This window comes from Elephas maximus, chromosome 22 (assembly GCF_024166365.1).
Source record: "Elephas maximus indicus isolate mEleMax1 chromosome 22, mEleMax1 primary haplotype, whole genome shotgun sequence".
In the NCBI taxonomy this organism is placed as follows: Eukaryota; Metazoa; Chordata; class Mammalia; order Proboscidea; family Elephantidae; genus Elephas; species Elephas maximus.
In genome coordinates, this window is record NC_064840.1 from 31,645,833 (window position 1) to 31,670,510 (window position 24,678).

General features: G+C 48.0%; 1 protein-coding gene across 9 annotated transcripts in view; it reads right to left on the reverse strand.

Moving 5' to 3' along the window:
* KIAA1671 (KIAA1671 ortholog) overlaps positions 1-24,678 on the reverse strand; it is a 239,253-nt gene that overhangs the window by 112,966 nt on the left and 101,609 nt on the right. Inside the window, exon 1 of one of the 9 annotated variants that reach the window (XM_049866981.1) lies at positions 15,951-19,366. The exons of 7 other annotated variants lie outside the window; for them this stretch is intronic. In XM_049866981.1, coding sequence (XP_049722938.1) covers positions 15,951-16,001 — 51 coding nt within the window. In that variant the 5' untranslated portion in view covers positions 16,002-19,366. Of the gene's footprint in view, positions 1-15,950; positions 19,367-24,678 lie in introns of those variants that run through there. One more of the 9 variants, XM_049866980.1, reaches the window with a different exon arrangement.

Consider the following 24,678-nt stretch of genomic DNA (forward strand, 5'->3'; position numbering starts at 1 on the left):
GATGATTTTTCAGAAGTAGACTGCCAGGCCTTTCTTCTGAGGTGCCTCTGGGTGGGCTCGAACCTTCAACCTTTTGGTTAGCAGCTGAGCAGGTTAACTGTTTGTACCTCCCAGGGACTCCTCAAGATGGGACTTATTTTGTGGAGCTCTTCAACCTCTAGAGCTCCTGCAGAAATCGGGCTCAGCTGCAAGCTCACCCTGCAAGCTCTCATGTGCACAGAATCATCTTCTCAAGCTCTGCTTCTAGGGAACCCAGACTAAGACACTGCCCCTCAAAACCAAATGGGGTATATAGCTATTTAAACAGAGATGCTGGGAATTTACAGAATCCACGTCTCTGGAGGAGGGTGGCCTCAGCATGAGGAGTTTGAAAAAGCAATGGACGTGTAGCCAAGGCTGGGAACCAGCATCCAGAGAGAAAGGTTTTATTACGCCCATTTTACAGATGAGACAAAATTGAGATTCTAATAAATGATTTTTGTTGTTGTAGTTAGTGTTGTTCTTCTTCACCTTAAGGTTGCAGTGGTAGATTTGAACCCTCTTCTGTCAGACCCCAAAGTTCTTATTTTTTGATTTGTGCCTGTAGCTCAGCGGTTAGGGGGTTAACAGGCCCAGTTAGCATAGGAACACGGTGATTTTAGAAACCAACTGGGAATAGAACATTCCCCAGGCTTCACTTGCCTGGTACAAGCTGCTCAGTGGCTCTAAAATTAGAACCGCTAACATGGTCAGGAAGAGGGGTCTCTGGGGGTTACTGCTCCACAGCCAGACGGCGCTGGGACTCGGCGTGACGCCCTGGTCCCACTCAAGGCCAGCCCAGCATGCAGAAAATACAGGAAGCAGCTCTCAGGCAGGCCTTCAGAAATTTCCTGCCCACCTGTGCAGGCCAGAACACAGGAAAAGTCTGCAGTGGAGCTGAGCAGGCAGGGAAGGGCGCAAATCACAGAGGGTGAGGTCCACCTAGCGTGGGCTTCCCTTCTCAATCCATTCGCTGGACAGACCCTCCTACACAGGTCATGGCAGTGTAGGACGCATTTGCTAAGCACCTGCTGTATGCCTGGCCTTGTGTTAGGACCTGAGGAAAGAGACAAACAAGACACAGACCCTACCCTCAAGAAGTTTCATTTATTCACTCACTCACTCATTCATGCACTCATGTGTTCAGGTCAACATACATTTACCTACTACGTGCCAAGCCATTCTAGGAACTGAGGAAACAAACGAGCAAGGCATGGTGCTACGCTCAAAAAGTTTTACTTTTTCACTCACTTGCTCATTCAATCATTCAGTTTAACATTTACTGAGCACCTACTGAATGCAAGACCTTGGGCTAGGAGCTGGAGAGTCAGAAATGAACAAGACGTGGTCCCTGATAGCGAGAAGTTTTATTTACTCTTTAATTCTCTGCATTTGCTCTTTTTTTCATTCAGTTCAATGAACAATCACTGAACACCTACTGTATACTCAGCCTTCTACTAGGCACTGTGGACACAGACGTGAAAAAAGACACAGCCACTACTGGTGATGAATTCATTCATTCATTCAGCTTAAAACTCATTTGTAGAAACTCCTTGGTGCCAAGCACTGTGTCATGTAACAGGGATACAAAGATAAGACACAGTTGGTGCTTTCAAACAGCATCACCCATCCATTCATCCCTTCACTCCTTTGGGATGATGAGCATTTTCGGAGTGCCTACTATGTGTCAAGGACACACATGTGCATAAGAGGGAATCTCTGCCCTTGAACAGCCAGTCAACCATCCTTTCTTCCTTCATCATTTACCAGTTCAGTTCACCAAACATATACTGGGCGCCTACTGTATTTCAGGCCCTGGTGAGACAGATGAATGAGCCCCGGCCTGGGACCTGGTGGAAGCCACAGAAAAACCAGCATGCATACCGGGTGGAGGGATCATTTGGTTCTTCTGCAGACCTGTGCGGCCCCATCTGGTGGTTCCTCAAAAGCTCTGGGTGAGGCAGGGAGCTGGGAAGTTTGCAGCCAGCAGGAAGCAACACGCCCTTCCCACGGAGCAGCAGGGTGGAGAAGGGATGCAGGGAGCTGGGGGTGGGGGTGCACTCAGCACACAGGGCGAGAGAAACTGCTCAAAATAAACACCAAAGGGAGGACTTGGGGAGGAAGGAGGAGATGAATCAGACTTACAAGTGAGAATTTTCAAGAACTCAAGGAATATTCTAAGTTTAGAGGAAGAAAGAGAAAAAAAAAAAAGCACCAATCTTCCAATTGTGGCATAGTCAACACCAAACCGCCTACTGCAACTCTTGGTCCTTCCATGCTCTCAGACCAAATGCTTGTCAGCAAAACAACAGGCTTTGAATCCACCCCCTCCAAACCACTCTGTGTTCTTATATCTTGCCTTTTTTTTTTTTTTTTTTTTGCTGTAATTTATTAACTGGCTTCATACCCCAGATCAGGTGTTACACATGGAATATTAGCCATAAGTTTCTCCCATAGTAGTTGCTGAAACATACCGAACCATAGTCTAGAGCAACAATGATTCAACCAGCATGGTCCTGGCATAAAAAGAAAAATAGATGACAGAAAACAGAAATCTCAGAACAGTTGTGCTGGGGTCATTTAAGTCATCCATGGAGAGGTCCAGATGATGGAGATGGCATGGGCAGAGGCCTGGCAGCACCTGCTGGCAAGCCTAGAGCAGAGACAGGCACCTGCACTGAGCCCTGCCCATTTTCCCAACCCACAGAATCCAGGGGCATGATAAATGGTGATTCTTTTACACTGCTAAATTTTTGGGTGGTTTGTCACAACAACAGAAGAAAGCTGGCCCACAGGCATGACCTCTACGAGTCCCTGCCCTGAGTGCCTGAAGAATCTGTGAGGAGCCATAAACTGGACAGCATGAAATGACTTGACAAACTGTAAAGTTTGGTGCACCCAGGAGCCTCTGGCAAAATCACTCAGGACGTGCGAGGGCTCTGCTGCCTTCCAGAATCTTCCAAATTTTGGAATCCTGTGACCAAGGCTTCCCACCCTCCCTGGTGAGCCTGGGAGGCCCTGCAGGCTCCTGGGGCTGACCTGAACTCACATGGCAGGTGCTGTTTTTTTGTCCCCAAGATAGGATTTAGGTCATCCCACTGGGAGGAATGAACTAGAGGACAAAGGCTTCTTTCATTGGGTCCAGGCCGCTTGTGGCAAATATGGAAGGTTGAGGGCAGAGCTGGGAGCGGGCAGCCCCCAGCACAACCTACTGGGCAGGTGGCCAAGCAGGCTGGGGTGGGGCCCAGGCAAGCTGGGGCAACATCGGGGTCTGGCAAGCACCCCCAACTTCTGGGTCTTTTCCAGTCTGTACCCCAACAAGGACAGTGTAGGGTACAGAGAAGGCACAGAGGAAATGCTGGCAAATTCAATAGAATGTGAAAGGTTAAAAAATACATCCCCAGGATTAAAGTCTAATTATAAACATAATCAAATATAGTATGAGCTCCAAGGTGAGATAGCCTAGGACCAAATCCTGGCTCCACCACTGACCGGCTGTGTGATCTTCTGCAAGTGACTTAACCTCTCTGAGCCTCAGTTGCCTCATCTTTAAAATGAGGATGATAACAGGGCCTTCCTCCCATGACTGTTGTGAGGGTAAAATAAAGTAATACAAAGTCTTTTACCCAGTGCCTGGCACACAGAAAATGCTAAATAAGAACCATTTATTATATAATTGTAAGTAGTATTTATAATATAACATTTTTTATATATATGTGATATATAAGTATATAATACAGTTATGTACCCCATAACGCCTGTCGGGCAATGTTCAACTACATATACGTCCATGGTCTCCAGGTTACAGACATCTAACTTATGTATAACCCGTAGTTACGAACCAACACCCGTAAAGCCTATTGCACTAAAAATTTGAGGTTCATACAACAATTCGTAATAACAAATGGGCTCTACTTTGTGACGTACATCAAGACATTAGCATTATTATTACTCCACTATTATGTTAAAGACGTTTTAGTGTATCTGGAAGTGTTTCTTTAATGTTTTATGCATAGAGAGGTACACTATGCTTACTCCTCACTTACCGACTATCTTGTTATTTGACATTTCGCATTTATGACAAGAGCAAAAAATCTACCCTCTATTAACAATGTACATCTGACAGTAGCCCTTTCATGACCAGTGGGACATACTGTAACCACCTACATTTCCTGCCTCTCAGATCCACAGGGACATATATGTCCCACATAATATTTTGTGATTTGATGTGATCATCCTCCACTTTCATAAAATGCCGATTTTCACGTAATGACCTGGTCTTTGGAACACAACCATATCAATAAGTGAGGAGTGGGTATACATACTATATACTGAGACAAACATTTGACTAACTGACATTATACACAAACCATACCTAACTGTTCCAACTTACATACAAATTCAACTGAAAGGCAGAGTTGGGAATGGAACTTGCTTATAATCCAGGGACCGCCTGTGTATAATATGGTATTCATACAACATCCAAACCACATAAAGCTCTATTTCACAGAACACATCATGGATGGTAAGCAACGCATGACTGTATATTATCATCATCCTTGCATGAATACAACTACAATATATGTTAACATGCATATGTTTGTGTTTTATTAATATAAATGTGGTTAATATAAATATCGATATATTATTAAACCAAATGGAGTCCCTGGGTGGTGTCAATGTTTGACACTCTCAGCTGCTAACCAAAACACAGAAGGTTCGAGCCCACCTACAGGCACCTCGGAAGGAAGGCCTGGCAATCTACTTGCGAAAAGTCACCAAAAACCCTATGGAACACAGTTGTACTCTGACACACATGGAGTCGCCATGAGTTGGAATCAACTCTACAGCAGCTAGTTTCGTAAATCAAAGTGATTTGTTAAAACAGGGCGCCCTCCAGTGGCTCAATCTGAAAATCATTCTGCCAGGGAGGTAGCCAGCAACGTGTAGTATGTAGGTTCAGATGATACCCTTCGAAAGGGATTAAAAAAAAAAAAAAAAAAGATACCAGCTTCCATTTATTAAATACCTACTCTGTACCAGGTGATCCCCACAGTAAGATGCTGACAAAGTCCCCATCTTACAGATGAGGAAACTGAAGTTCAGAGACATGAAGGCACTTCTTCAAGGTCACGCAGCAGGGAAGTGGCAGTCTGGATTTGAACCCAGGTCTATCTTTTTTTTTTTTTTTTTTTCCTATCTAACCCCAAAGCTCCACTCCCTATGGCATCCCTGGAATAGGAAGAAAACTTAAAGAGAATCCAGTCTGATCTTTCATTTTACCAATGGGGAAACCGAGGGCCAGAGGGGCCAAACAACTGCCTCAGGGTCACACAGTAATTGTGCCCCAGCCTCCTGATCCCCAGAACAGTGCTTTGCTCATGCATACGCCCTCCCACAGCCCATACCCCGTATTTATTGTTCCTTTCAATAGCCACAGGATTGGCATGTCCCTTCTGACTGCTCCAAGCCCTGGAATGACTGAAACCCGGCAACAACTCCTTGGGGGCTGCAAGGGTTGCTAGCCTGAAAGATGGCTGTTTGAGAGCAAGGTTCAGCACTAAGTTCTCAGTGGCATGGGAGAGTGGCCGGGGCCCACTAAGGACCAGGGAGTGGCCCTCCAGGCCTAGGGAACCATCAGCATCCCATCGTTCTCGTCTCCTTTTTTGGAAGGAAGAAATATATTTCAGATTTTCAGGGACCCTGCAGACTAGCTCCTGGGGCAGTGGTCCTGCTGGGAGGGATCATAACAGGCTGATAGAATCCGGAATTAACACAGCGAGGGATGTGCCAAGGGGAGCTGGTCTTGGTCCAGCTGAATTCTCACAAACCTTTCAGTAAATATCAGCAGAGCCAGCCTATGCTTCAGAGGCATTGGATGGCTCTTCCTGGGGGCTCAGAAATCCTGAGAAATATTTAAGGGGCTAAAGAATCTTTGGTCAAGGGCCTGGGGTTTTAATGCTTGTGGAAAACCAAAAGATCAAACCCATCGCCATGGAGTCGATACCAACTCATGGTGGCCCCATGTGTTATACAGTAGAGCTGCTCCACAGGGTTTTCTTGGCTGTGATTTTAATGGAAGTACATTGCCAGGCCTTTCTTCTGCATTGCTGCTGGGTGGGTTCCAACTGCCAATCTTTAGGTTAGTAGTCAAATGCAAAGCATTTATGCCACCCAGGAAAGGCCCTTTAAAATTCCTACCAGAGCATCTCACCAACCCTTGGACATAGGAACGGCAGAAATAACTGTGCTTGGGCACGGAAAGGGGTGAGGAATTTATGTTGACACCGGGTGTTTAACAGACATTTCAAACTCAAGTCCAAAACTGAATACCGATTTTCCCCTCCAAAGCCTCCCCCTACCGTTTTCCTAATGGGAGTCGATGGCAGCTCCATCCTTCAGCTGTCAGGCCAAAAACTCCAGTGTCATTCCCCTACTTCAGTAAATCCTGGGGCTTGACCTTCAAAGCAGATACAGAACCTGCTCACTTCTTAGCACCTCCTCTGCTCCCAGGTCTGAGCCACCTGGGCAACTACAGTAACTCCTCATTGGTCCCTGATTCTGCTTTTGTCTGCTTAAGTCTGTTCCCCACACATTGGCCAGAGGGGTCTATTCAAAACCCACGTCCAGTAGTGTCACTCCTGCTCAAACCCTCCATGGCACCGGCACCCTCAGAGTACAAGCCAAGGTCCTTCAGGTGGCCCAAAGGTGATGCCTGCTCAGGTCCCGTCACCTCCCCAATCTCACCTCCTACCCCACTCCCTCACCCACTCTGCTCCCACCACCTCAGCCCCCTTCCTCTTCTGCAAACATGTCTGTAGACACTCAGACCTCAGGGCCTTTGCACTGGCTGTCCCTTCTCTTCACCAAATCCCTGGCTACTTCCTCCCTTCTTCAAAGTCTCTGTTCAGATGTCACCTTCTTGGGGAGCCCCCTTGGCCCCACCCTTCCAAGCCTCCCTGAGCCCCCTTACCTGCTTCCTTTCCTTCATTACATAATACTCCCCACCCAAAGGTACTATGTTGTTGTTAGGTGCTATCAAGTCTATTACAATTCATAGCGACCCCATGTGACAGAGCAGAACTGCTCCATAGGGTTTTCTATGCTGCAGTCTTTACAAGGGCAGATCACCAGGTCTTTCTTCCACAGAGCTGCTAGGTGGGATTGAACTGTTAACCTTTCGGTTAGCAGCCAAGCATTTAACTGTTGTGCCATCAGAGCTCCTTCTAACATACAATGTTCTTATTTATCTTGTCCATGGTTTATCACTTGAACCCTCAGTTAGAATGGCAGCCCTCGAGGCCAGGATCATTGACTGTCTTGTTCACTGATGTATCCCAAGCACTTAGAATAGGGCTGGGGACATGGGTGTAACCAGACTAAATCGAGGACCCACTGGGTGTCTAGTACTGGTGTCATTGGCTTACACTTATTCAGCACCTACTACGTGCCTGGCTTTGCTTGCATTGCCTCACTGAGTCCTCAGGATGCCCCACAAAGGTGATCTTATCATTGTTCCCACTCCACAGATGGTGGCGCAAACAGTTCAGGGCTCAATGACTAGCTAAAAGGTTGGAAGTTCGAACTCACCCAGAGGTGCCTTGGAAGACAGGCCTGGCAATCTGCTTCTGAAAGGTCCCAGCCTTGGAAACTCTATAGGACAGTTCTACTCTGCACATGTGGGGACGCCAAGAGTCAAAATCGACTTCAATGACAACTAACAACGATGACAGATGGCAAAACTGAGTTTCTAAAAGGTTAAGAGGTTTGTTGAGGCCCCCCGCTCTGTTCCTAAGTGGTCCAGTATGGGTAGAAGCCAGGAGAGCTAGCCTCCAAGGCTGTTCTTCACTCTGCGACCAAGTCTAAAATGGCCTCCACACCTTGAATCGGATGCAAACCTCACATGACACAAACCATCCCGTGGCCCCAACCTCAGGCCCAACTCAAGCTGCACAAAAATAACCAGTTCTTCTATTTTGACCACAGGCATCGCAAAGCCAGGCCAGACCCTTAGCACAAGCTAAAGCCGTCATGATCTGAGCTTCTGGAGCTGGTAATAGTACTGTTAACAGCCACCACAATTGTTCACAGAGATTGTCTGAGTACTTGTTACCATGCTCAAGTTCATAGCCGTTGATGTCCCACCACAGCCTTCCACACACTTGGGCTGTCAGTCAACTCATGTTCATTGAGCAGCTACTATGTGCCAATCCCTGTACAGGGACTGGGCTTTCAGCATGAGCAAGAAGACCTTCCTTCCTTGATGGATGCAAGAATCAAACCTATTAGCTCTAGAGTCTGACTTCCCAAGTTCAAATCTATTTAACATCAGGGAGTTACCTAATTTCTTCGCACCTCAAAAAAAATTTTTTTTTCATCTGTAAAATGAGAATAAGAATATCTACCTCCTCGGGGTTGTTAGGAGGCTTTATTGAGATGTCACATGTTGAAGTGCTTCAAGTATGAGGAAATAAATGCATGTCGTTGTTTTATTACTATAATTATTCTTCACAGGAGCCTTGGTGGTGCAACAGCTAAGTGCTCAGCTGCTAATCAAAAGGTTGATGGTCCCACCCCACCGAGGAGCTCTGCAGAAGAAAGACCTGGCTTTCTGTTCCTGTAAAGACAACAGCCTAGCAAACCCTGTGGGGCAGTTCTACTCTGTCACGTGGGGTTGCTATCCGCCAGAATTGACTTGATGGCACCCAGCAGCAACAAAAACATTATTCATGGAGGTGATGGCACTCAGAGTTGGCTATAACAGCTAAGTAAAGAAGTAGCAAGAAAGCCCGGTGGAGGGAGAGCCAAACTAACCAAGTTTGGATATGTCCATCAAAGATCTGGCATAGAGGTGAATGTGGGGAGACAAAGCTTAGAGACACTTGAAACATGGAGTGGCTTTCCCCACCATTCAATGGAGAACAAGCTCCTTGAACCACAGATCTGGGCAAGAAATCATCTGAAAGGGGTAGGGGAGGGGCACGTGGAGCCCTGGTGGTGCAGTAGTTAAAGTGTTCAGCTGCTAAACAAAAGGCTGGCAGTTGGAATCTACCAGCCGCTCCTTGGAAACCCTATGGGGCAGTTTTATGGGGTCACTATGAGTCGCAATCGACTCGATGGGAACGGGTTTGGTTTTCCTTTTTTATTGGAAGGACATGCAACCAACAGCACAGGGAGACAGTGCTGCGTCCCCGTCTCTGTGTCAGGTGCCATTTTCCGGAAGTAGCCGTCAGAAGCCCCTGCCAGGTCACAGACCCCGTAGGTCACCTTGGCTTCAAAGCCACTGGATATATTTATGACACCCCAGCACCTCCCCGCTATGCTCTGGGCAACCCCCTTGGCTGTGAGTGACGCAGTACAGAGGAAGCCACATGTTGGTCAAGCAGACTGAAAAGGCTGCCTAATGCGGAGCCTGGGAAAGCCGGGGTAGGGGGTGGAGGGAGTCATCTCTGCCATTATACCAGAGTCTGCTCAAAAATCTAGACACTAATCACTCACTCTGAGCCCAGCCCTGTACCAAGGACACGAACTCCTCTTATCTTACCTAATCTGCAGCACAGTCCTGTAAGGCAGGGCTTACTGCTCTCCCACTGTCCCCCACCCCCATTTATAGATGGGAAAACTGAGACTCAGAGTGGTGAAGAAGTCGAGCTGGGATATTTCAGGCCAGGGCTCTCTTCCTCTAGAGCCCAGCTTGGTCTAGTGAAACATCCTCCCATAATCCTCCCCCATGAGACGCTTTACATAAATAAAAAGCTTTCCTGCAGGCTGGCCTCAACCATGTGGGCCTCAGTTTCCCCATCTGAGAAATGAGAAGATCAGACTTAACGAAGTAGTTAGGATGATACAGAGGAAGACCCAGGTTCAAATACAGGCTCAGATACTTCCTAGCTACTTAACCTCTGGGCCTCAATTTTCCCAACTGCAAAATGGGGATAATCTACCCATAGGTTCTTGTGATGATACAAGGAAACACCTGTGACAATCACTTAGCACAGGTCCAGGATGTTGTAAACACTCAGTGGGAATGATGTGGTGGTGGTGGGGCTGTTGTTATTATTATTACTAATTGTTGCAATTGACAACCACAAACAACCAACTTGATGCCAATGCCCCAACAAGGCCAGGAGCCTTGAAACAGTCTGGCTGGGTTATCTTAGAAACAAAGGAGATTAAGTAACTTTTCAAAACAGCCGTGGCGGCAGCAGCAGCCATCAGCTACAATTACTAATGACTTAAAACAGAAACTGAATCGCCTGCTCCCACTTCCCACCTGATGCTTGACCAGACACAGGGCTTGATGGCGAGGGTGGTTCCTCCCCCCACACCAGGATAGAACAGCACCTTCCTGGAGGGCTCAGGCCACCAAGAGGAAGCCACCCACATCCCACCAACAAATGACGACTTTACCAAAACCTGCTGCGGCCTACGCCTAGCCCCACTTCTCAGAAGTTGATTTAGGAAGTAACCTGAAACGGGACTAAAGATTTCAGGCCAAGGACATTTCTTACCAAGTTATGCATAACAGTGGATGCCTGGAAGCAACCCAAGTATCCAAGCACAGGGCTAATAAATCCCAGCTGAAGACAAGGGGGATACTAAGGAGCCATTAAACACCATGTTTACAAAGTGTCCCTCAACGATGTGGGCAGATGTTGGTGCCATCACTGGGCACACAAAATGTGGGTGTCCAGCATACAGGCACGCATGTATTCATTCATTCCGTCAGCGAGCAGTTGGTGAGGCCCCTCCCCACCCAGAGAAGGAAGAGAAGCAAAATACAATGTGGGATTCTGGGTTGGACGGTGGAAGAGAAAATGGATATCCGTGGAAAATCCGGTGAAATCTGAATAAAGCAGGGTTTCTCAACCTCAGCATTACTGACATTTGGGGTTGGATCGTTCTTTGTTGTGATGGTGGTGGGTACTGTGCTATGCACTGTAGGATGTTTAGCAGCATCCCTGGCCTCTCCCCACTAGATGCAAAAGCACCCCACCCTCCCCACCCCATCAGTTGTGACAACCAAACATGTCTTCAGAAATTGCCAAATGTTCCCCTGAGAGTACAATCACCTTGGAAGGAGAACTACTGGAATAAAATTTAGTTAAGAGTAGGAGTCCCTGGGAAGTGCAAACAGTTAACGCATTCAGCTGATAACTGAAAGGTTGGAGGTTCGAGTCTACCCAAAGATGCCTGGAAAGAAAGGCCTGGCAACTTACTTTCAAAAAAAAATCAGCCCCTGAAACCCTATGCAGCACAGTTCTACTCAGACATGAAAGAGGTTATCATGAGTCAGAGTCGACAGCACAACTCAGATTAACAGTAATAGTTAATACTAATGTATCAATGTTAATTTCTTACATTGGACAAACGTACCAGTTATGGTAAAATGCTAACATTGGGGGAAGCTGGATGAAGGGTATCCAGGAACTCTCTCTACTATTTCTGCAACTTTTTTGAAAATCTGAAAGTATTCCAAAACAAAACATTTGTTAAAAAAAAAAAAAAAAATTATGGTAATGTGACAAGGAATGTTGGAGGTGGCGGGGGTTGGGGGGACTGGTTTAGACAGAGTGGTCAGGCAGGACTTCACTGAAGAAGTGACATTAAACACAGATCTGAGAGAAATAAGGAGAGAGCCATGCTGATCCAAAGACTGCTCCAGGATGGACCATGCCCAGAGACTCACCTATACCTGATTTAGATGATTTAAAAGATGAGATTTTACGCAGCAAGCGGCCACCTAAGATGCATCAACTGGTCTCAACCCACCTGGAGCAAAGGAGAATGAAGAACACCAAAGACACAAAGTAATTATGAGCCCAAGAGGCAGAAACGGCCACATAAAGCGGAGTCTATATTATCTGAGACCAGAAGAACTAGATGGTGCCTGGCTACAACTGAAGACTGCTCTGACAGGGAACACAAGAGAGAACCCCTGAGGGAGCAGGAGAACAGTGGGATGCAGACCCCAAATTCTCGTAAAAAGACCAGACTTAATGGTCTGACTGAGACTAGAATGACCCTGGAGGTCATAGTCCCCAGACCTTCTGTTAGTCCAAGACAGGAACCATTCCCAAAGCCAACCCTTCAGACAGGGATTGGACTGGACTATGGGATAGAAAACTATACTGGTGAAGAATGAGCTTCTTGGATCAAGTAGACACATGAGACTATGTTGGTATCTCCTATCTGGAGGGGAGATGGGAGGCTGCAGAGGGTCAGAAGCTGGCCGAATGGACACGAAAAGAGAGAGTGGAGGGAAGGAGTGTGCTGTCTCATTAGGGGGAGAGAAATTAGGAGTATATAGCAAGCTGTTTATAAATTTTTGTATGAGAGTCTGACTTGATTTGTAAACTTTCACTTAAAGCACAATAAATTTTTTTTTTTTTTTAATGAAATTTTAGACTTAAAGTTCATGCTGGAATGGGTTAAGACTTTTGCATGTGGGAAGGGCATGGATTTGGGGCGGGGGGCAGAGGACAGACTACTACAGATTAAATTGTATCCTCCAAAAAAGTATTTTAAAGTCCGAACCCCTGCTACCTGTGAAAGTGACCCTACTTGGAAATAGGGTCTTTAAAGATGTTATCAGTTAAGTGAACATGAGGTCATACTGGAGTAGGGTGGATCCTAATCCAATCACAGAGATGTCCTTATAAAAGAGGTGAAGAGACACAGGGAGACACAGGAAGGAGAACCACGTAAAAATACATCTACAAACCAAGGAACAGCTGGGAGAGACAAGAACAGGATCCTCTTCTAGAGATTTCCTCCCCTAGAGATCCAGCTGACAAGTTCATTTGGACACCCAGGCTCCAGAACCGTGAGATATAACATTTCTGCTCTTATAAGCCACCCCGTTGGTGGTCTTTTGCTACGGCAGTCCTAAGACACTAAGATAGCTTTGCCCCAACCCGCAAATGAGGAAGCTGAGGTTCAGGAAGGAGAAGTGGTCTGTTCAAGGACACACGGCTTCATCACAATCCAGGTCCAAAGCTTATAGTTTTTCCACATTCCCAAGCTTCCTCACGAGTTTAACACAGGGCTTCAAACCGGTTCGTTCTGGTTCGAACCTCTGCTGAGAATTTTCATTTCCACCCCAGATGTACTGAATCAGAATCTACATTTTAACAAGATCCCCAGGTGATTCTTATGTGTAATAAGTTTTGAGAACCGCTGCTCTACTAGGGGTTCTCAGAACTGGTCCCTTCTGCCTGGGAACTTGTCAGAAATGTAAATTCTCAGCAAGGGTTTGAACCAGAAAGGAACCTGATTTAACAAGCAAGGGTTTCCAGCTTAACGTTCCAGACACAAGGGCTAATTCCAGCCCCTGGTCCTGTTACACACGTGTTTGTTACACTTGGAGGGGCAGAGGACTTGTGGGTCACTTGCAAAGCCAGCGGCAAGCCGCTTGGCTCCCTGATACTCTGGGATGTGGTCACCCACAAGAGGCTGGGTGGCCAAGTGGAAATCTCTCAGCATCAAGTCTGGGAAAGACCTTCTAGCCCGCCTCATCCCAACTCGTCCTGTCCAGATGGGGAAACCAAGGCTTAGAGAGGGAGAGACTTCCCGAGGTCACACGGGGCAAAGCTGGGTAAGAAGTGTCTCTATGCACCTGCAAAGCTGCCCCCAGGAGGCTAAGAGCATCCTCCACCCTTCCATCTCACTCCTGGCCAGGCTGAGTTTATGAAAGTTCCTTGAAGCCACCAGAGACATGTCCTGTGCTGTTACTCTTCTTCATCCCACCCCAGATCCCTGCACATGCTGTCCCCTCTGCCTGGCACATCTTCCCCTGGGCCCTTGCCCTAGCATCACTTGCTGGCTCCTACTTATCCTTCAGGGTGCAGCTTACTTGGGGTGGGTCTCCTGGACCCCTCTGCCACCCTGGATGAGATCCCATCTCCTGTAGCAATGTACACACCCCCACCACAGCACACATGGTCTCTGTTCCATTGCCTTGTGCAGGGTCTGTGTCTTGCTGGACTGTAAGTGTCACAAGGCCAGGGGACCATGTGTGTCTTGCTCACCCCTGTATTCTGAGTATCTGACACTAGCTCAGAATTGCTGCTCCGTAAGTGTTTGTTAAAGGAGCCCTGGTGGTGCAACACTTACTGTAAGCGTTTGGCTGCTAACTGGTAGGTTGGTGGTTTGAACCCACTCAGCAGTTCATTGGGAGGAAGGCCTGGTGATCTGCTTCCATAAAGACTGCAGCCTAGAAAACCCTATGGGGCAGTTCTACTCCATCACATGGGTTCACTATGAGTCAGAATCAACTCAACGGCACCCAACAGCCACAACAAATGTTTGTTGAACGAACGTATGATCGTAGCCCTTTGTTGACGTGCCCAGCACGTACACCAAGCTCTGAGTTCCTGGAGGATGTGGACTGTATCTTTGTCATCCTTGCACCCCCAGTCCCCAGCACTGAGCCCAGAGCCTGACACACAGCTGGTGCATCAAAGCCATCAGGACGCTGCGGACGGCAGGATTCAAAGATACTAATGATGATAAAAACAAACTAACAAAAAACCCATTGCCATCAAGTCAATTCTGACTCATGGGCAACCCCATGCATTACAAAGTAGAACTGCTCCATAGGGTTTTCCTGGCTGTTGTCTTTACAGAAGCAGATGGCCAGGACTTTCCTCCCTTGGCACTGCTAGCTGGGTTCAAACCGCCAATCTTTAGGATAGCAGTCGAGCGTAAACCATTTATACCACCCAGGGACCTACTCCAACAGTCACTGGTAACTTATTCTTCGTGTTTTTCTGGATTTTCCCAGTTTTCTACCACGTCCATGTATTATTTCTGTAACCACGAACACAAAGCTAAAGTAAAACCATAACTGTTACATTTATAATATGAAAATACCCAAATGTCAGTAATCAAAGGACATGAACCAGGCGGGGTCTCCTGTTTTCCAACTGCTCCAGAAGACTCGGGAGAGAGAGGGTGCTGGGGGAAAAGAAACTAAAGGACAATGTTTCCTAAAGTTGTATTTTTAGGAGCTCCGGAAAGTTCCCTGGGTGAGAAGGCATCTGAAGTATTTGCAAACATTCAGCAGGGGGAAATATAATATTTCCCAAGATTTTGCCTTCTGGGCATTCTCCACCCAATGGCAAATGTTCTGGAAAACTTCAAGACCCACATGTGATTGTACGACTAAGCATCTCTGTTCACAGAAACTTGATGTATTTCACATGACCCACAGTCATCTACGCCCACACCTGAGTTTCACAGCTACGGAAACAGGCCAGAGAGGGGAAGCAACTTGCCTAAGAACACACGGCAGGTCAGCCTCAGAGCCAGGAGTCAAAAGAAGATCTGCAAATCACGTTACACCTCACAAAGCCCTTCTGCGTGGGTTCCCCGGCTTTGGCATTTCACCAGGCAAAGTTTTCTTTTTCCTCCCTCTCTCTGCTAAATGGAGGAGGGAACGCAATGTGAGGATTCCAACTTTTTAATTTGGTTTAAAAAGTTCGTTCAAAGAAAAATAGAATCGACTCTAATTTTCACTTCATAAAAGAAAGGACATTTTTAGACATCCAAAAAAGGCAAGAAGCATCTAATTCCAGAAGAAAGAATTGTCCCTTAAATCAAAGAAATTTTGCTTTCTGAAATGCTAACATTGTCCTTGTTTTTCTTCTTTCCCTGAGGACTGGAAGTGTCCCCAGTTGTGACCAGTATCTGGGACACTCTGTCTTCATTACGCTTCAGGACTCCACACTTTTTCTACAAACTTCTGCCTCCCAACCAAGGTCCCTGAATCCCTTACTCAACACTCCCTCCTCCTTGTAACAACCACCATTTCTTAGGGAAACTAGAGACACTGCTAGCCCAGCAGAGCCAAACAGCGCAAACAGCAAACTTGGCATGATGAGGAAGGAGAAGAAAAAGAAGGAAATACAAGTTCAGGTGCCCGCACTCACCCAGAGGTACTGCAAGAGTTTCAGCAAGCTGGGGCAGTAATAATACTCCATGGCTGGCAGCCGGGGGTTATGCCACCAGCACTGTACACGCTGCCAGTCCTCCCCTGGAGGGGGCGGCTCTTCCCGCACCGCTTGTCACAGGGAGTCAAGTTCACAGCTGCATGAATCATTCAGAAGTCGGCTGACAGCCAGCGGACGGCCTGTTGATGGTCACAGCTGCTTTGGAGCCAGAGAAGCTGCTGCTTGGTCACGTGAGCCCCAGGGAGCATCGCAAGCGGCTAGTCCAGTCAGGCAGGTCCAGGGGCTGCTCCTGCTGAGCCCACCGAGTTACCTGGACCCTCAGCCCCCGCTGGGCGCCAGGTGAAGGCTACTCTGGGCACAGAGGGCTTTTCGGGTGTGTGGCAGGAAGGGCAAAGAGGAAGCCTGGAACCAAAGTGTAAGTGCGAGTGTTTGTGTGTGTGTGATGGATGTGTGTATGTATTCATGTACGACTGTGTGTGTGCTAGTGTCAGCGTGGGTGGTGTGTGTGTCTATGTGTGGTATGTGTGAGACTGTAGGCATGAGTATGTGTGTACATGCGATTGGCTGTGTGCATGTGTAGACGCAAGTGCAGAGAACTGTGTATGCATTAGTGTGTGTCAATGTGAATTGTGTATGTGTGACCACGTGGGTGGAAGGGTGTACGTATGCAACTGTGTGTGCATGTTAGCGTGAGTGTGCATACGCATACAAGTGTGTGTGAGTGTACGGGTGGTAGTGTGTTTGTGGCGTGTATGAGTGTGTGTGGTCCCTCCCCCAAACCACGCAACAAGAGGGAGGCCCCACCAGTCCTGACAGAGAAAGGAAATAAATTCACTCAGGATGCCATGGGTTTACACAGCTCCTCCTGATATCAGTCACATTCCTTCCAACCTCAGCTAAGCTTCTGAGCAGTGCTGACTTGTTTTTCCTCATTTTATAGAGGGAGAAGCCAAGGCCCAGAGAGGACAAGTGACTTGGCTAAGGTCACACAGCAAGTTGGTAACTGAGCCAAGGTTGGAACTCAGGCCTTCTAACCATGAGTACTAGTTTCTCCAACTCCTGTGGGCAGCAGAGGGCAGGAGGAGAAGGATTAGGGAGGAGAGGAGAGAAAGAGCCATCATCTGCCAGTTGTATGGCATAAATTTCAGAGTCTAAAAATGAAAATTACAGCACACCTAATGCCAACCCAAGGCAATCTTTCTTGGATGTTTCCTTCAAATGAACATGACCTTAGCAAGTTGCTCCACCTCTCTGAACCTCAGTTGCCCCTTCAGTAAAATAAGATGTTATCCCTACGTTTTAGGGGTTTGAGCATTTTACAAGTTGGAAATAATACTCAAACATCTAGTTTAGTTGTCATAATAATATCATGGGGAAGGTATTATCAGTTCTACTGTCCAGATGAGGAAACTGAAGTTCAGAGAGGCAAGGTGAGTTACGCAAGGTAACCCAGGTACTAAACAGTGAGGTAGTGATTCAAACCGAGGCCTGTCAGATCCCAGAGCCCCTTACTCAGTACCTCCTCCATGTAAGTTAAGGTGATGACTCAGAGACTCAGTGAGTGCTCAATAAATGAGAGCCTGATTTGGTGCTCAGGCAGGGTCTTTTCCCCTTCTGAGAAGGGAGAAGTGAGGCTGAGAGGGAGGGAAGCAAGGACTTAGCAGGCATGCAAGGGCTCAGAGCTGGGCTCCCACTTCCCAGCCTGCAGCTCTGCCCTCTCAGTTTTACCACCCAGACATCTGGGTCCATCTGTGCTGCACGCTTGAGCCCCACCACCCAACTCGGGGTAGAACAGCAAACAGGAAACCCACTCAAACAACAGTGGGGGAGAACTAAGCTCAGCAGCTGAGGAAACCACGGGGTGAACTTCAAAGCTCTTCAAAAACAGGCTACGCTTCATTGATGCTCAAGGCCCCACATCCGGCCAGCATTGGATCAGTCAGCTGTTCACCGACTGACTGACAGTGAGTTGGGGAGGTTGGTCCCAGGTGATGGTGCAGCTGACTGCACAGCTGATGGTACAGCCAGGGGTCTTGCTGGCTGGCTGACTAACAATACAGCTGGAAGGTCAGGCCCTGCTCACTGACTGACTGACAGTACAGTCAGAAGGCCAGGCCCTGTTCCCTGACTAACAGTATTAAAAGTATAATTAGAAGGTCAGGCCCTGCTCACTGACTGACAGTATCATTGGAGGATAGGGCCCTCATTCCTGACTGACTGACTAAGAGCACAGTCAGGAGGTCAGGCCCTGCTCACTGACTGACAGTTCAGCTGGAAGGTCAGGCGCTGATTCCTAATAGTACAGTTAGAAGGTCAGGCCCTGCTCACTGATTGACTAACAGTACAGTCAGAAGGTCATGCCCTGTTTGGTGACTGGCCGACAGTACAGAAGGAAGGTCAGGCCCTGATCCCTGACTGAATGACTGAATGACTGACTGACTGGCTGGCTGGCTGGCTGGCTGGCTGGCTGGCTGGCTGGCTGGCTGGCTGGCTGGCTGGCTGGCTGGCTGACAGTACAGTTAGAAGGTCAGGCCCTACTTGTTGACTGACTGACAGTACAGCTTGAAGGTTGGGCCCTGTTTGGAGACTGACTGGCAGTACAGCCAGAAGACTGGGCCTTGATCTCTGACTGACTGATAGTACAGCTGGAAGGTTGGGCCCTGCTCCAGTTAGGCTAATGGTACAGTTAGAGGATAGTCCCAGTTGATGATACAGCCAGAAGGTTGAGTCCTACCGAATGACTGACAGTTCAGCTGGAGGTTTCATCCCTGCTGACTGACTGAAAACACAATCAGGGGGTTGGGCCCTACAAGTTGGCTGGTAATACAGTAGGAGGGCTGGGTCCTCCTCACTGACTATATAGCTGGGGTATTGGTCCTTGCTGACTGACTGGATGACATGAAGCCTTGGAGGTAGGCCCTGATAACTGGGGGGCTAACAGAACAGAGGGAAATGTGGCCCCTGTTGACTGACATACTGATTGATATACTGTCAGCAGCCACCAAGATAACATAAGCAACAGTTTCCTACCTGGCTCCTGCAGACAGGAGCCCGCTGGTGCCTTCCTGACTCTTTCCTTATCTGACAGAGACCACTGTGGGTGCGGAGGCTGCTGAGGGTTAACTATTCAGTCTCTCATTGGCCAGAGAAGGAGGACTGAGAAGGAAACAGACTGGAAGGGGTAGAGAGGATGATAAAGACAGGGCAAGATTGAGGGACGAAGAGAGTCACTCAGGGAGAGACGGGCAGGTGGAGGCAAAGAGAGAGAAGACCGAAAGGGAAAAGGAACAGGTGAGGAGGAAAGTATGAGAATGAAGGGGTAAGGGGCACATGGATTCAGGAAATACGGATGGAGGAAAACAAGACAGAGGGAGAAATGAGAAAAGGCGAAACAGAGAGGTAGAGAAGAGAGAGGGGGTGGGGAGAGGAGAGGAAAGGGGGGCAGGGGAGGAAGGGAAGAACGGTCACTGAGAATGAAACATATCTAGCAAAAAAAAAAAAAAGCCAAGATGGAGAGAGACACAGAGAGGAAAAGAAATGAACCCAGAGAAAGTACATGGGACAGATGGCCCGAGAGGCGGTTGGGGACAAAGAGAACAGAGCACAGTTGGGGGGAAAGCTGGGTGCGGGGGGGATGGGCAGGGAGCCAGAGAGACGATGACAGAGACAGGGCAGGGGTGCTAAGAATAGAAAGAAAAATCAAAGAATTGGACCCCAAACAGGCCCCGACCCATCAATCTCCCACTCAGAGATGGTCCCAAGGAGCAGCTGACCCCAGCCCTCCCCACACTCCGGGTCGGAAGTGAACCCATTCTGTGGCTCCCTGGTCAGGGGGCCCAGTGAGTCAGGCCGGGGTGGGGTGAGGGCAGGGGGCACTGACTGAGTGGAACAGACTGTCTCGGTGCAGACACGGGGTCCTTACTGGCCACGTTCTAGTCCAGTGCCGCAACAAAGAGGACATGGCTGGCCTCCATACAACCCCAGGGTCCTTCTCCACCCCATCGGGGGAACCGCCCAAAGCACAAATGTGACCAAGGCACACACCACTTTCCCCCACCACGGACGCCTTTCCTGCACTCTTGGAAGAAAGCCCAAACTGCTCCCTGAGGCCCCTCAGGCCCCTGCCCACCTCTCACCACTGAGCCCACACCAGCTCCCATGCCCCCACGATTCATGTGCCACAGGACATTTGCCCACGCTGTTCCTCAGCTGGAAGTAGTCTTCCTCCCTGTAGTGGGTTGAACGGTGGCCCTGTAACAGGTCCATCCACCTGGAACCCGTGTACGTGACCTTATTTGGAAAGGGTCTTTGCAGATGTAACTAAGTAAAGTATCTCAAGGTGAGACCATCCTGATTATCCAGGTGGGCCCTAAATCAAATGATAAGCATCCTTATAAGTGACAGAAGAGAAAACACAGACACAGAGGAGGCGACCACGTGAAGCTGGAGGCAGAGACTGGAGTGATGCAGCCACAAGCCAGAGGCCACCAGACGTTAGAAGAGACAAGGAAGGATGCTCCCCTAAAGCCTTCAGAGGGAGTACGGCCCTGCTGACACCTTGATTTCTTGACTTCCTGTCTCTAGAAACTGTGAGAAAATAAATTTTTGTTCTTTTGAGCCACCATGTTGGCGGTGATTCGTTACAGTAACCACAGGCACTTGTCCACCTCCTCTCCTCTTCACCTGGTTCACTGCTATTCACACTGAGGTCTCAAGCTCAAGATCTAGCCACCCCTGCCCCCTCCAGCAGCCTCCAAGCTGGAGGGAAGCAGGGCCCCAGCTTGATGTCCTGCAGCGCCTTCTCTGGGGTAACTAACGCTCCACATCCCCGTCATTCCTCCTTCAAGCCCCCTCATACGTCAGCTCTCCAAAAGCCGATGTCTGGTCAGCCTCATGGGGTCCGAACGCAGACCCTGGTCACAGCAGGTCCTCAAACAGTTCTTACTTATGTCATTCATTCATTCGTTCCAAAAAGACTGAATGTGCAAAAAATGATGTAAATCAACACAAATGCTTAGGTTTTAGCAGAAACCTCCCGAAGTAAAAAAGATGGAGGTTTTGTTAAAATTCAAATCAGCATTCACAAAAGATAAAACCAAAACCAAACCCGCTACCGTTGGGTTGATTCCGACTGGTAGTGACCCTGTAGGACAGAGCAGAACTGCCCCACGGGATTTCCAAGGCTGTAAATATTCAAAGAGGCAGACTGCCACATCTTTCTCCCTCGGAGCAGCTGGTGGGTTTGAACCGCCGACCTTTTGGTTAGCAGTGGAGTGCTTTAACCACTGTGCCACCAGAGCCCCTTCACAGAGGACAACAGAGGTTGAAAACTGGTAGTTCCCACAGCAGAGAATCCCTGATGGAACAGGAGAGCAGTGGGATGCAGACCTCAAATTCTCGTAAAAAGACCAGACTTAATGGTTTGACTGACACTAGAAGGACCCCGCTGGTCATGGTCCCCAGACCTTCTGTAAGCCCAAGACAGGAACCATTTCCAAAGCCAACTCTTCAGACAGGGATTGGACTGGACTATAAGACAGAAAATGATACTGGTGAGGAGTGAGCTTCTTGGCTCAAGTAGACACATGAGATTATGTGGGCAGCTCCTGTCTGGAGGCAAGATGAGAAGGCAGTGGGGGATAGGGGCTGGTTGTGTGGACACAGGGAATACAAGATGGAGAGGAAGAGCGTGCTGTCTCATTAGAGGGAGAGCAATTAGGAGTACATAGCAAGGTACAACTTTTTGTATGAGAGACTGACTTGATTTGTAAACTTCCGCTTAAAGCACAATAAACATAATAAATAAAGGGAAAAAAGAAAATTGGTAGTTCCCTAGGCATGACGTGATTTGTTTGAGTGCTCATTTTTTGGGAGAAGGGACAACAGGGGTGAAGAGGGTGTGTGCACCATATTGGTTTATCTGAATTAGTTGCCAAGACCTGAACACCAGAAGCATATTGTGTAACGATGTAGACTTCCGGCCTGTGTAGAATCGTGGGGAGATCACCCACTTGCCTGCATTCCTGCATGGGGACACGGGTAGGACCAGTATGGCAGCTGCCCAGGAACTGGCTGGGCCATATTACTCCCACTCCCCACAGTCCATGCTCAGACCATTGTCTGGCCCTCTTGGGCATCTGAGTTTAGGACCCTCTAGGAACCCAGGAGCCCTGGTGGTACAGCGGTTAAGCAGTAGACTGCTAACCAACCAAAAGGTCAGCAGTTTGAACCCACCAGCAGCTCTGTGAGAGAAAGAAGTAGCAGTCTGCTTCTGTAAAGATGAAGCCTTGGAAACCCCATGGGGCAGTTCTACTCTGTCCTATACAGTCATTATGAGTCGGAGCCAACTTGATGGCAACAGGTCACTCAGAAGCCCAAGCAGGCTCCTCGTTTGTCATGTCTACTGCATGCCAACCCTGTGTAGGAGCTGGCCAGAGACGGTTCAACGTGGCCCCTGGCTGAGAAAGCTAGAGGGGCCTGCTCAACACCCACGTGTGGCTGGCAGCCTTGTTTCTTGGCTCGGCCTTCAATGCTCTTCTCTATATGGCCTCGACCCACTGTTCTTGCCCAACCCGTTCCTTACTCATGTCGTGGGACCTCGGCCTCCCTGCTTTTCCTCAGGCAGCGCCCTCCACCTGGAATGCCCTTTCCATCTGTGGAAATCCAACCATCCTTCAAACCCAACCCAAACAGCACCTCCTCCAGGAAGCCCTCCAAGCAAGGCACCTCTGATTCCATCCCAGGGGCAGAGCCAACCCACAGGGTCCTAAAAGACATTATCAATGGTTTAAAAAAAAAAAAAAACAAAAAACTGTTGCCGTCAAGTCAATTCTGACTCATAGTGACCCTACAGGATAGAGTAGAACTGCCCCACAGGGCTTCCAAGGAGCAGCTGGTGGATTCAAACTGCTGGCCTTTTGATTAGCAGCTGAGCTCTTAACCACTGTGCCACCTGAGCTCTTTATCAATGGTAGGACGTTTGAAATCACTTAAAACCCACAGCTGAAAAAAGGAGAAAACTTTTATCCCATGGTGAGGACAGGGTAGATGGGGTCAGGGGTCAGGGAAGACAGGACTAATGACAAGAAGGATCCAGCCTAACACAAAGGAATGAAGAATTGATACACATTCCAACATGGATGAACCCAAAAACACCATGCTCAGTGAAAGAAGCCAGACACAAAAACACTGCATACCGTATGACTCCATTTATAGGAAATATTCAGAAAAGGCAAAATTATAGAGACAGAAAATAGATTAGTAGTTGTCAGGGGCTGGGGGGATAGGGATGGGGAGTGGCTGCTAATGGGTCCCAGGTTTCTTTCTGGGGTGATGAAAATGTTCTGGAATTTGACAGCGGTGATGATTGTACAACTCTGTAAATTTGTAAATCTTATTAAATTGTACAGTTAAAATGAGTGAGTTTTATAGTATGTAAAAAAAAAATGTACCTCAATAAGCTGTTGGAGAGAGGGAGGAGGAAGAGAAGAAGAAAGAAAAGGAGGAGGAGAAAGAGGAGTGGGAGAGGAAGGAGGAGGAGGGAGAGGAAGAAGTAGAAGAGAATGAGAGGGAGGAAGAGGAAGAAAAATAGGAGGTGGGGAGGATGAAGAGAGGGGGAGGAAGAGAAGAGGGAGGAGAGAAATAAGAGGGGAGGGGACCAGGAGGAGGAGAAGGGGGAGGAAGAGCCAGCCATGCAAAGGCTTAGGGAAGAGGAGGAGCACCCATTGGGAATGTCTGAGGCCAGCAGAGCCTAGAACTCACTGGAAAACTCCCTCCCCACCAATTTAGCAGACTTCCATTGTACACCTACTAGGAGCTGGGTAGGGAAGCTGTCAGCAGCAGCGTGCAAACTCAGAGAGGCCTGGGTTCAGTTCCCAGCCCCAGTCCTGCCATACCCAGTCATCCCAGACAACCCATTTCTCTCTGCACCTCAGTTTCTTCAGATGTAAAATAAGGCCAACAACAACAACAAACTCCTTCCGGTTGCGAAAGCAAGATGACATAGTGCCAGAAAAGCACCAGCAGACTGTAAGTGCTCAATCAATCCTTATTCCTCAAAAAGTTGAACAGAGAACTACCATATGCCCAGCAATCCCAATGCCAGGTATATACCCAGAGGAAGTGAAGGCAGGAGTGCAAACAGAAACTTGTATACCATTGTTCATTGCAGCACTTTTCACAATAGCCAAAAGGTGGAAACAACCACAATGTCCATCAAAGGATGAACAGATAAACAAAATGTGGTACAAACACACAATGGAATACTACTCAGCCATAAAGAGAAATCAAGTCCTGATGCATGCCGTGACATGGATGAACCCTGAAAACATCATGGTGAGTGAAATAAGTCACTCGAAAAGGACAAATACTGTATGATCTCAGTTATATGAAACAAGCAAATATACAGAAACCAAGATTATTAGTGGTTACCAGGGGTGGGAGGGAGGGGGAGAGGGGAAGTTTTTGTTTAGTGGGCACTGAATTTATGTTAATGGTGGTGGAATAATTTGGAAAAGGATAGGGAGAACAGTTACACAACTTGAAGAATGCAATCAATGTCACTGATTATACATGTAGAAATTCTTGAACTGACAGATGTTTAAAAAAAAATTTTAAAAAGCCTTAATGATTAAGTGTTGAACAATGGGGACCCTGAGTGTGGTGGAATGAGGCAGGAGTCCTGCCCTCAGGGAGCTCACATCTAAAA